The sequence below is a fragment of the Symphalangus syndactylus genome, chromosome 1 (genome assembly GCF_028878055.3).
Source record: "Symphalangus syndactylus isolate Jambi chromosome 1, NHGRI_mSymSyn1-v2.1_pri, whole genome shotgun sequence".
In the NCBI taxonomy this organism is placed as follows: Eukaryota; Metazoa; Chordata; class Mammalia; order Primates; family Hylobatidae; genus Symphalangus; species Symphalangus syndactylus.
In genome coordinates this window covers 127,226,109-127,238,074 of record NC_072423.2, presented here as the reverse complement: position 1 = coordinate 127,238,074, position 11,966 = coordinate 127,226,109, and the positions used below count along the sequence as shown (strand labels likewise).

Below are 11,966 nucleotides of genomic sequence, written 5' to 3'. Positions count from 1 at the left end.
GTGAAATGCAAGTGGAAGTGGGAGGGCTGAGGTAGTGACAAGCTGCTGCATGATGCTATAAATTCCCTCTTCTGCAGTGAAAGTGGAATCTCGTTTTGGGATGGCAGAGTTACAAGATCAAAGTGGTCTGGATTGCTCAGACACTGGTTGGAGGACAACTCTAAGCCTGTTCCATATTAGACTTTGTGTGAGCAAAGAACAAATGTCTATTAGTATCTTTGAGTTTAAAATTGAAACTGAGATTTTGAAATTGTTTATTGTCAGAGCATAAGCTAGCCAATCTTGACTAATATACCATTATTCTTTGCTTATTGGCCTATTGCCTAATTAGCTGGAGTGCTTGTTGTTGGTGAAAGTGTGTTATTTTGAAAGTAGAGAATATATATTATATATATATATATATTTACAAGGGTGAAACTTATTTAACAATATTTATTGAGTGCCTGCTACACCAAGTGCTAGAGATGTATCAGTATACAAAACACACAATTTTTGCCCTCATGGAGCTTACATTCTAGTGGGGAAGTCAGATAAAAATTAAATCAACAAACAAAATACTTGCAAGTTAGGATAAGTGTTATGAAGGAACTAATGGCTGCGCTAGAGGTTAACAAGGGAGGGAATCTACTTTAGATAGTGTGATGATGAGGAGAGGAGACCTTTCAACTGAGAAATGAAGAAAGGGAGAAAACATTCTAGGTCACATGAGGCAAGAAAGATCTTGGTGAGTTTGAGAAACTAAAAGACCACTGTGACTCAGTGGTAACAAATGAGGAACAAGAGGCAAAATATGAAGTTGCAGAGAAAGACCATCATGTTGTGGCAGAGTTTGGTTTTCATTCCAAGCCATCAGATAGTATCACCTTAATCTTCCTTTGGTCAATGCCACAAAACTAACCACATCTATGTTAACTTTCTTTTCGCCGCCATCTGCCTCAACAAATGTCCCCTCATCTTTCTGATGGCTAATCACTCCCTTTGTATCCTCTCTCCTCTGGTTACCCTTTCTCCTCCTCTTTTCATATACTTCGCTTCTTCATTATCTTCCCAATGGGTCAGTCCTGTCAACCAACTTATAAGACACCACCCATCCCCCACCCTCTTCCATGGGTTATCAACTGGTAATGATTCTACTAACCACTCAGATGTTCAGGCCCAAAAACCAGGATCTATCCTTGACCACTCCCTTTTCTTTACTTTCCTATGCAGTTCATTGGTAAATTCTTCAGTTTTAAACTCAAAGATATTATCAGTTTGGTTCACTCTTGCTAATGTTAGCTTTCCTGATCTCGTCTTGATTTCTGAAATGGTCTCATGATTTGCCTCCTTGCTTCCATTCTTTCCTTTCTCTAATGTTTTCTTTATGCATCAGCCAAGGGTGGCTACTTATGTTAACATAGAATAGCTTAATTAAAATAAACAAAATTTTTTATAAACTGTGGTAAAATAGGCCGGGTGCAGTGGCTCCCGCCTGTAATCCCAGCACTTCGGGAGGTTGAAGCAGGTGGATCACTTGAGGCCAGGAGTTCGAGACCAGCCAGGCCAACATCGTCAAATCCAGTCTCTATTAAAAATACAAAAATTAGCCAGGCATGGTGGTGTGCACCTGTAGCCCCAGCTACTCAGGAGGCTGAGGCAGGAGAATAGCTTGAACCTGGGAGGCGGAGGTTGCAGTGAGCTGAGATTGTGCCACTGCACTCCTGCCTGGGTGACAGAGTGAGACTCTTAAAATAAAAAAAAAAAAATTGTGGTAAAATAAACTTTTACTACAATGAAAGTAGTCTATGTGCTGCAAAAGTTACAATGAAAAAGATAGGCAAACACAAAGAAAAAAAGTACACATTTCCACTTCCAAAGATTACCACTACTAACACCTTAGGGTGTAAGCCCACCATTTTTTTCATTGTACATAAATACATATGTGTGCATTTTTTAACCAAAATGAGACGCTGTAACATACTATTTCATGACTTGCCCTTTTCAGTTAATGATCTTTTCCATGGCAATACAGTTCTATTTTATCCAATACTCAGTCCATCTACATTCGTATTTCTTTCATGGTCCTGAAAATGCATTTTATAGACAGCCTGTTCAAACCAGGATCCAATTCAAACTGTTATGTCCCTTAAATTTCTTTTCATAAAGCAGTTGCTTTTATCATGACAAATTGTTGAAGAGATGGGCCAGTTATCCTGCAGAATGTTTCACCTTCTGGATCTGTCTAGTTACTTCCTCTGGCATCATTTAGTTTGTTCATCTATCAGTTGTATTTTTTATAAACTGTGTTAGATGCAAAGGCTTGACAGATTCAAGTTAAATATTTTTGCCTGGAATATACCATGATGATACTGTATACTACATCCCATCAAAAGACAAACTATCCGATTGAGCTACAACGTGGCCTTTAAAAAATGTAAATTATAAGTGTATATAGCTTCCTCTGCATTTATTATACAATACTAAACAAATTCTTCAACTTGGACTACGAGTTTCTGAACGATTTGATGCCTGCTTACTCATCCAACTTTATTCCATCCCATTCTATTTGTTTTTAAAGGTCTTGTCACATGTTTCGTTTCCAGTCCCGAAACATGGTAAGTGCTTGCCTCTTAGGGCCTCTGCACGCAGGCTTTTGGTTTGGAGGCTCTCCTTTGCCACTCCACCCCTCTCCACTCTTCTCCTCTTCTGATATCAAGCATCTTCTCAAATTACAGGTGTCGTTTTTAATTTATTTAAAATTTTGTTCTTTCTACAAAACAGCAACCACAGACACAGGTTCATTTCCAGTTCACCTACTCGGAGAAAGCCTACTTTCTTTATCTTATTTAAATTAGGGTCCTCCAAGCGATCTTAACATCTCCTAAATCCCAAGCACCCTGTTTTTTTCCTGATACTTTTTCCGTTTACCTTAAGGTCTGTGTCAACCTGACAGTGAGCTGCACGATGGCAGGGGTCTTGCCTACTAGGTTCCCTGTGCACTCCGTACCTGTGCACAGCAGCCCGTCAACAGTAGTTGAATAAACATCACAGGTCACAATAACCCTGGGACTGCCTCTTGGGGAGGTAGCCGCAAACTCTCGCAGGTGGCAGTGACAGGAGTACTTCTCCAGGGGGTTGTTCGAGTGGAGGAATACTCTTACGTCAAAGTGCTCAGTACGCCACTGCGGCAGGGAGGAAGGGAAGAATTCCAGATGGGGAGAAAGTAATATTTTGCAGCATAGTACAGGGTAAACTGGGTCCAGGTGGGCGTCGCCGCCGCGACACCTTCACGTGACCGCGAACAGCTTAAGGACCCCGCATCCAGTGCGCCTGCGCTGGAGCTCCCGGAAGTTGCCGGACCCGGAACGCAAGCGGAGCCCAAGTCCGTCAGCCAGTCAGTCCGCCAGTCCGCCAGCCCGATACTTCTCTCTCCTCGGCCCTCGTAAGCTGTCCGCGGTCTGTTTGGCCCGAACCGCGGCGGAGGCGCTGATCATGGCGACATTCATCTCGGTGCAGCTGAAAAAGACCTCAGAGGTGGACCTGGCCAAGCCGCTGGTGAAGTTCATCCAGCAGACTTACCCGAGCGGCGGGGAAGAGCAGGCCCAGTACTGCCGCGCGGCGGAGGAGCTCAGCAAGCTGCGCCGCGCCGCAGTCGGTCGCCCGCTGGACAAGCACGAGGGCGCGCTTGAGACGCTTCTGAGGTGGGCGCGGGGCTGGGAGTGGGTAGGTTGTCTGCCAGCCGTCCCTCGCCGCCCCTCTCCCTGTCTCCCCCCTTCCCTCAATCCTGTAACCTGGGCCGAGCCGCCTCGCCCCGCCCCGGCCTGACCAGGCGCGTAGGTGTGGTCTGCATTCTTTGCTGGTGAGCAGGACCCGCCCTGCAGGCCCGCTGTGACTGCCCGCTTGTCCTGCCTGCACGCCTACCCCAGCCCTTGGTCGGCGAGGGCTCCATGGATCAGATACCTGGGAGCAGCAGTCTGCCGTGTACTGATCTCTTTTGCCACATTTACTTAGAACTAGTTTTCACTTTTTTGGGTCTCTAGCTGAAGCTTCCCCTTTCCCCCCATTTTTCCATCATTGTCTTTCTTGGGCCACATTTAGATTTCATAATAGTAGTTGCTTGAAGGAAGTGGGGGAATTGGGACACTGGACCAAATGTCTGATCAGCTCATCACATTGTCCACGTGAAATGGACTGTCTTCCTCAGTTCAAAATAATCAAATGATAGTTGGAGAATTCTGAAAGTTAGGAGCTACAACTATTTGAAATAAAACTCTAGTTACATAATAGAACCGTTCAAGGTAGGTTGTTTAAAAGCAGTTTGTTCACAAACAGGTATATACACAGTAGAGTAAATGTGTTATTTTAGCAAATGCTTATTTAGCTCATGCTGATTTAATGAGGGTTCCTTTCATGATACTTATAAGAACATTTTTGTAGCATTTTATAGTTAAAAATTTCTTTTGCCTACCTTGTTAATCTCGTTTTCTCCGTATAGTATATTATACTTGTTGCACAGGAGAATCACAATTGTATTCCAATCCATGTAGCAGAAACCCAGGCTAAACTAGCTTGAGCTAAGAAAAGACTTATTCTGCCGGGCGCGGTGGCTCACGCCTGTAATCCCAGCACTTTGGGAGGCCGAGGCGGGCGGATCACGAGGTCAGGAGATCGACACCATCCTGGCTAGCACGATGAAACCCCGTCTCTACTAAAAATACAAAAAATGAGCCGGGCGTGGTGGCGGGTGCCTGTAGTCCCAGCCACTCGGGAGGCTGAGGCAGGAGAATGGTGTGAACCCGGGAGACGGATCTTGCAGTGAGCCGAGATCGCGCCAGTGCACTCCAGCCTGGGCGACAGAGCAACACTCCGTCTCAAAAAAAAAAAAAAAAAAAAAGATTTATTCTGCTAACTGAAAAGTATAGGGATATTCCTTCCTTAGCTTTAGGTATCACTGGAGATCGTCTTGCCTCCGTGATACTTCCCTCGAAAGCTTTGTTCATGTATTGAGACGGATGGCTGTAGTGTAATTACAATCGTCTACAACACTCAGTATCTTACAGAAGAGAGTGCTTTTCTCCTTAGCTCTGGTGGAAGTCCATGGGAGGCTCCTGGGTTGGTTTGCACCCATTTATGATGGTGGGAAACGGGCTAAGTTAATTGCCCTTATCTGCGTCATCCAACCGGTTTAATTTCTCCTTACCCCATGGATCAAAGCAAGATGAGTCCGGACTGGGGAAGGGTTGGTTCTCCGAAGGAAGGGGTATTGAATAGATTGCTCAGAGGAATTAAGACCCCTTGGTGTCAAATTTTACAGCTAGAACTGTTGGGCTGCGAGGATCATTGGTCTAATAGCATAAGCATTTTTTTAAAAGTTAACCTAGAAATACTTAGCCATTCTTTAGAATTAACATAATTAAACAATTTCAAGGTAATTTTTATGTAGGCATGAATAGCATTCAGTGAGGATTTTCCATTAGTAATATTAAGAAAACATAGTTGTGGTATAATGAACCCTGTGATAAAAATCTTGTTGAATATATCAAATTTGGTTCCAGTCCTCAGATTTGGAGTCTTCAGAAGCACTTGGTGCATGGGTTTTAAGCTAATAGACTTGGGAAGTTGGTGGATAATGGTTTGGATACGGTTCTCCTGTCAACTTTAAAACTTAATTCATTTGTTCATTCCTTTATTCTTTTTACCAGACTTAAATGTGTGAACTGTTCCTAGGTAGTGGACCTGTTGTAGATATAGTCCTTTGAAACTAACCATGTTTCTTTAGTCACCTCTGTATAATCCCCTCCTGCCACATTAATTCAACAAATATTAAGTATTTTCACTTTTTGGTCTTCTAGAGGGGTTAGGGTAAGCTTGGAGATATTGCTGAAGTTTATAATGGAGGTAGGTACAAAAGTTGCGTAGATATATATGCTGTAAAATTAGATGTGAATCAGTTGTGTGATGTTCATTCAAATCCGGCAGAATTCTTATTTTTAATAATTATGTTTGGATAGTTGTGTAAACTTAACACTAATTTTTTAACTTAATGAACTTTTAAACTAATGAACTTTGAAAAAGAGAGTTTAAACTAATTCCTAAATAATTGAAGCCAGCTTGATAAGTCCTGATATGCAGCTCCATACATTGCTCCAGTGATAGACTTGTTTTCTTATTACTAACTTGTAGGTGTTCTATTAAAATTTCCTAAAATACACATTTATGCATATTATAATAATGAGGATGAGTACTTAAAAACTCGTTTGTTCTGTGTGTGGTAGCATGCACTCATAATTCTAGCTGAGGCAGAAGGATCACTAGAGCCCAGGAGTTGAAACCAGCCTGAACTACATACTGAGACCCTTTCTCGAAACAAAACAAAACAACAACAAAAAACTCTTTTGTGATACTTCTTCCTTTATAAAGTGGCTTTTACTAAAAATTGATTAGACCTTGGTAAATGGTGACCTAGGGTGATCAAATGGGAACCCTGCTGGTTTTTTATTTTTTATTTTGTATTTTATTTGAAGCTCCAGATATACCAGTTACCAGCATTGTGTAATTTCTTTTGTGGTGATCAATTTCTTTAGAGAGAAAGCTTCTAGTCTTCCATGAAAAAGTCTGCTTACCAGCTTTCTAAATTTTATCCTGGGGAATGGAGGTTGGGGATCTTAACAATCATGTATGCAGTCTATCAGGTACATCTATTTTTAGTATGATACCTGCATTAGGGTTAGGTTCATTTCTATGTGGTAGATCCCAAATTGTGAGTTAAGATTTTATTTTGTAAAAAGTTGGCAGGTAGGTAGTTCTGGTAGTCCAGGGCTGGTATAGTGGTTCTGTGGAGTTAATTGGGGCTCAGATTCCTTTCAGCTTTCTGCTGTTTGAAACCTAGAATACTGTTCTCAGGTCCAGGTTGCAATTATATCCAAGTTCCAGGTAGTAGGATGGAGAAAGGCACGGGGCTCGCCCTTTAGGGTGTTTCCTGGCAACTGTTCCACAACACCCTGCCTATATGTTACCGGCCATTTTGTGTGTCCTCATAGGATGCTAGGAAAAGGAATTTTCATTATGAGCAGCTGTATACTCAGCTAAAGGTACACAGTTTCGTTAATAAGGAATAGGATAGACTGATAATGATGTAGTCAATTAGCACTCCCTACCCCACTTAGCAGTGCTTGATCTCCACCTTAGTTGTGTTTGATATCTCTGACATTTTTTCTTTTTCTTTTTTTTTTTTGAGGTGGAGTTTTGCTCTTGTTGCCCAGGCTGGAGAGCAATGGCATGATCTCGGCTCACCACAACCTCCGCCTCCCGGGTTCAAGCGATTCTCCTGCCTCAGCCTCCTGAGTAGCTGGGATTTACAGGCGTGAGCCACTCTGCCTGGCTAATTTTGTATTTTTGTAGAGACGGGATTTCTTTGTGTTGGTCAGGCTGGTCTCGAACTCCTGACCTCAGGTGATCCACCTGCCTCGGCCTCCCAAAGTGCTGGGATTACAGGCGTGAGCCACCGCGCCCAGCCAATCTCTGACATTTTTCTGAGAGTAAACCTACCCTCAGAGTAGAGGATCTGGGAGCCTGCAGTTTTCTTTGAAGGATTTTCAACCATACCTTCTCGTTCCAGCCTCACATTGAACTATCTTCAGAGGTACCTCATGTTTCTTAATTCAGATCCTTTTCTGGCTTCTCTGGCATGATTTGGCTTCTGCTTTGGCTCCCTTCCTCTCTGAGCCAGTTAGATTTTGGCTTTCTCTTTTTCATTCACTTTTCACCTTTTAGTAAATTTTGTTGAAACCTCTTATATCCTGTGTGTCCTCTCCCATTCTTTTTGTCCATGTTCATGTACATCTTTTACATTTTTAAATTCTTGTTTTAGTGGGTTTTGGTGGGGAGCAAAGAAGGGTGTTTATTCAGATTTATTTGTTTAACTGTAAGAGGAAGTTGTTTGCATTTTCAGCTCTCCACAGTGCTTGTAACAATTTACATTCTCATCAGCAGGTATATGGGAGTATTTTATTCCTCCATATCCTTGCTAATACTTGCTGATTAATAATTTAATTTATTGCTTTTTGCTAAACTGATGGGTGAGAGATAGTACCTTTAGTTTGCATTCTTCTTACTTTACTGAGGTTGAACAGTTTTTGTTTTTGTTTACTGGCCACTTTGTTTCTTTTTCTGTGATTGCTTGTTCTTTTCTTTTGCCCATTTTCTATTGAGTTGTTTTTTCCTTACTAATTTGTAGGAGTTGTAGCATTTTCTGGATACTTATACTTTTTTCATTAGTTAATGTTGCAAAAATCTTCCAATCTGTTTCTTGTCTCTCAACTGTGTTTATTCTATCTTCTGTCACATGGAAGTTCTCCCAAAATGTTGTCATCTCATAATCTGTAGTTAAGATTTTTTTTCTTATTCCTAATGTTGTGCATGTGTTATGTGTGATTTTCCTCCCTCAGATTTGCCAAAGGTTTGGAGCCACCTTTTCTTTGTTTAAAACCAAGGCTTTTTGGTTGGTTTTCTGCCCTTGTCATTCATTTTTTGTTCTTTGTTCCCTTTTTCTATCTTTTTGTATTGATTGGTTAGTTTTCCATCTTTTTGGTTTTTCTAATATATTTTAGGACCGTGTATTTTTTTTTCAGTCTGTATTGGTTGCATCCTACTGTCTTTTTCATTTGTAAAATGAAGTTGGTGGAATACTCTTTTAATTTCTGAAATATTTTCTACAGGGTAGTGTTTTATAGATCAGTAAAGAAAATGTTCTGTTTTACTTCACAACTGTTGTTTGGATTCTCATTGTTGGTTTGGTGGTGAACATACTCTTTGCAGAACTTTTCTTTGTCCCACGACCATGAAAATTTAGACTTGCAGACGGTTTGAAGGGTGAGTAAAGCAGGGTTTTATTGGGTGAAAAGGAAGAAAAAGGGGAAACAGCCTCGCAAGGCTAGAGTCCCAGGTTAGAGCACGTCCTGCCCGCAGCTTGAATCTCAGGTTCCACACAGGAAGAGGAGGGGCCAGGCTCCTCCCTATGAAACTTCCCAAGGCTGAACCGTAGTGAACAGGCTGGTTGGAGTTTCTCCAGGGACCCCCTCCCACCTGGCTGTCTCAATATTGAGATAATATTAGCACAATGACATTGCTACAATTTGTTAACCAAATACTAATGGAGAGTCTGTGTGAACCATACTGTAGGAGACAATGTGGAGGATATAAAGATATACTTGGTCCCTGGTCTCAAGGAATATCTATAATTGGCAGACCTTTTTGGCTCCGTAATTTTATTCCGCATAGATGAATAAACATACGGGAAGATTTAAAATCTGATTTGTTTTTCTGTGTTTTGACTTTTCTGGTGTTTAGTAAATAGCTTATCAGGACTATCATCATTCTGTGTATCTGTAAGAAGAATCTTCTGAGGTGCTTTACACAGGAGGTTTAAGCCCACACACACAGCTATCTTTATGGCAGAACTGGACTAGGATCCTGACCTCTTGATTCCCCAGCTAGTTACTTTTTGCCATACTCTCTGCTGCAGTAGTGCTTGATTAATGATTTTTCATGTGTTAAATTGGGTGAAGAAAGAAGTGTGAAAATAAAGTTCAGAAAGAATCTATGAACTCCAGCCAATATCTCTGGCCCAGCTCTTCTGATTCTCTTGTTTCATCCTCTAGTTGGTGGTCTGGAATTGCACATCCCTAAATACAGATTGCAGCTGAATAGGGTTGTGTGAATTAGCATTGCAGTATTATTTTGGCCATGTGGATTGGTTGTTCTTGATCCCCACACCTTCTTCCCCTTAAAGTAAAAAATTCTTTTCTGGCTGGGTGCTGTGGCTCATGCCTGTAATCCCAGCACTTTGGGAGGCTGAGGCGGGTGGATCACAAGGTCAGGAGTTCGAGATCAGCCTGGCCAAAATGGTGAAACCCTGTCTCTACTAAAAATACAAAAAATTAGCCGGTCGTGGTGGCGGGTGCCTGTAATCGCAGCTGCTCGGGAGGCTGAGGCAGAGAATTGCTTGAACCCGGGAAATGGAGGTTGCAGTGAGCCAAGATCACGCCACTGCACTGTAGCCTGGGTGACAGAGTGAGACACTGTCTCAAAAAAAAAAAAAAAAATTTTTTTTTCCTTTTTAAAAATTAAATATAGAATTTAATCTTTATTTAAAAATTTTAACATTTTTGTTTTTTTAAGACAGGGCCTTGGCTCAGTTGCTCAGCTGCCCAGGCTGGAGTACAGTGGCACCACAATAGCCTACTGCAGCCTCGATCTCCTGGGCTCAAGCAATCCTACTTCAACCTCCCAAGTGGGTGCATACCACCACACCTGGCTAATTATTAAATTTGTAGTAGATAGGAGGTCTTGCTGTGTTGCCCAGGCTGGTCTTGAACTCCTGAACTCAAGCAATCCTCCTGTCTTGGCCTCCCAAGTGCTGGGATTACAGGTGTGAGCCACCATACCTGGCCAATTTTTTTTTTTTTTTAAACTAGAATTTCTTTTTTTGTTTTTTGAGACGGAGTCTTACTCAGTCGCCCAGGCTGGAGTGCAGTGGCGCAATCTCAGCTCACTGCAAGCTCCGCTTCCCAGGTTCACGCCATTCTCCTGCCTCAGCCTACCATGTAGCTGGGACTACAGGTGCCCGCCACCACGCCCGGCTAATTTTTTTGTATTTTTAGTAGAGACGGGGTTTCACCGTGTTAGCCAGGATGGTGTTGATCTCCTGACCTTGTGATCCGCCTGTCTCGGCCTCCCAAAGTGCTAGGATTACAGGCGTGTGCCACCGTGCCTGGCCTAAACTAGAATTTCTAATGGGAATTTGTCCTGTACCTATTTGTGATATTTCAAAGAAATGTATTTATTTCCTAGTTTCTTTTTCCCCATGAGATTTTTAAGTTGAGTTATTATATATTTGTGCCAAAGTGGTTGAGTTTTATAAAATACTGGAGAACATATATAAGTACTTCTCCATAGTTGCAAAACAATAATCTATAACTACCATTTGTCATACTTGTACTCCTGTGTGTCCAGGCACTATTTTAAGCACTTGATATACAGTATACCGTACCATTTATTCCTCACGCTTAAAGGAGGTATTATTACTCTTTAGGAGAGGTTCAGAGAGATTGAATAATTTTTTTCATGATCACATAGCTAAGAGTTGGGATTCAAACTCAGGGCTATCTGACTTGAAAGACTGTGACATTATACCTTTTAAATGTATTTGGGATTTTATAGTTTTGGTTAAAAAAATTCACCCTATTTCTAAAATAGAATCTACAAAGACACCAATTTTTTTGCAGCATTATTTTTCACAATGTGCTAGTTTTTGCCAACTCCCTGGCTTAGCATACTGGCTTTCCTTGTGCCTACTTGTACAAAATTTGCAGCCTAGGTCTACTTTGTTAGAGATACATGCTAGGCTAGAGTCTGCTGCTATAGTAAAGTGTACTTAAATGTTAAAGAGAAGGGTGTGGTAGATTCTCTTGTTTCTGTGGATTCCCTATATAGAGAACTTTGATGCTTGAGATCTGGGCTGAACTATGAGGGATAATGCCTTGTGGAATTATATTGAAGGAGTAGCTTATGGTAGTTGGATCTCCTGGAACAGATTTTGCTCGTGGTAACTGCAGTTAGCAATGGCTGCTTTCTTTTGTAAAGCATTTGTTGATCTCTCTCATTTTGTTGGGGTTTTCTCCATACCGATCAAACATTGTTGATTTCCAGTGATTGCCCTCCTGTTGTACTTTTATTTCAACTTCTATAATCTGTCCTAAGATAGCCATTTTACTTTGAGGATTTCATCACATAGCTTCTAATCATTCAAATACAGGATATAAATGCCCTGTTCCCCCCATACAGCTCAGGTTTTGTTAGTTGGCCTCAAAAACTTTGGGGTGAAGAGAATGGGTATAAAAATGTTAGTGCATTCAGTTTAGCCATTATTCTTTTCCTCACCCATTTGCAGAGGAAGTAACCTCATTTCCTACTACTACCTTCCTTGT

General features: G+C 41.6%; 1 protein-coding gene and 1 long non-coding RNA gene across 3 annotated transcripts in view; one reads left to right on the top strand and one right to left on the bottom strand.

Moving 5' to 3' along the window:
• Positions 1 to 417: 417 nt before the first annotated feature.
• Positions 418 to 3,779, bottom strand: LOC134731818 (uncharacterized). Its single transcript, XR_010114420.1, has 2 exons — positions 2,908 to 3,779; positions 418 to 2,749 (listed from the first exon to the last, which is right to left on the bottom strand). It is a non-coding gene; the product is annotated as an uncharacterized lncRNA (long non-coding RNA).
• Positions 3,283 to 11,966, top strand: part of PDCD6IP (programmed cell death 6 interacting protein) — a 69,386-nt gene continuing 60,702 nt past the window's right edge. Inside the window, exon 1 of one of the 2 annotated variants that reach the window (XM_055284124.2) lies at positions 3,283 to 3,680. In XM_055284124.2, the coding sequence (XP_055140099.1) occupies positions 3,472 to 3,680 (209 nt within the window). In that variant the 5' untranslated portion in view covers positions 3,283 to 3,471. The remainder of the gene's footprint in view (positions 3,681 to 11,966) is intronic. The other variant, XM_055284114.2, reaches the window with a different exon arrangement.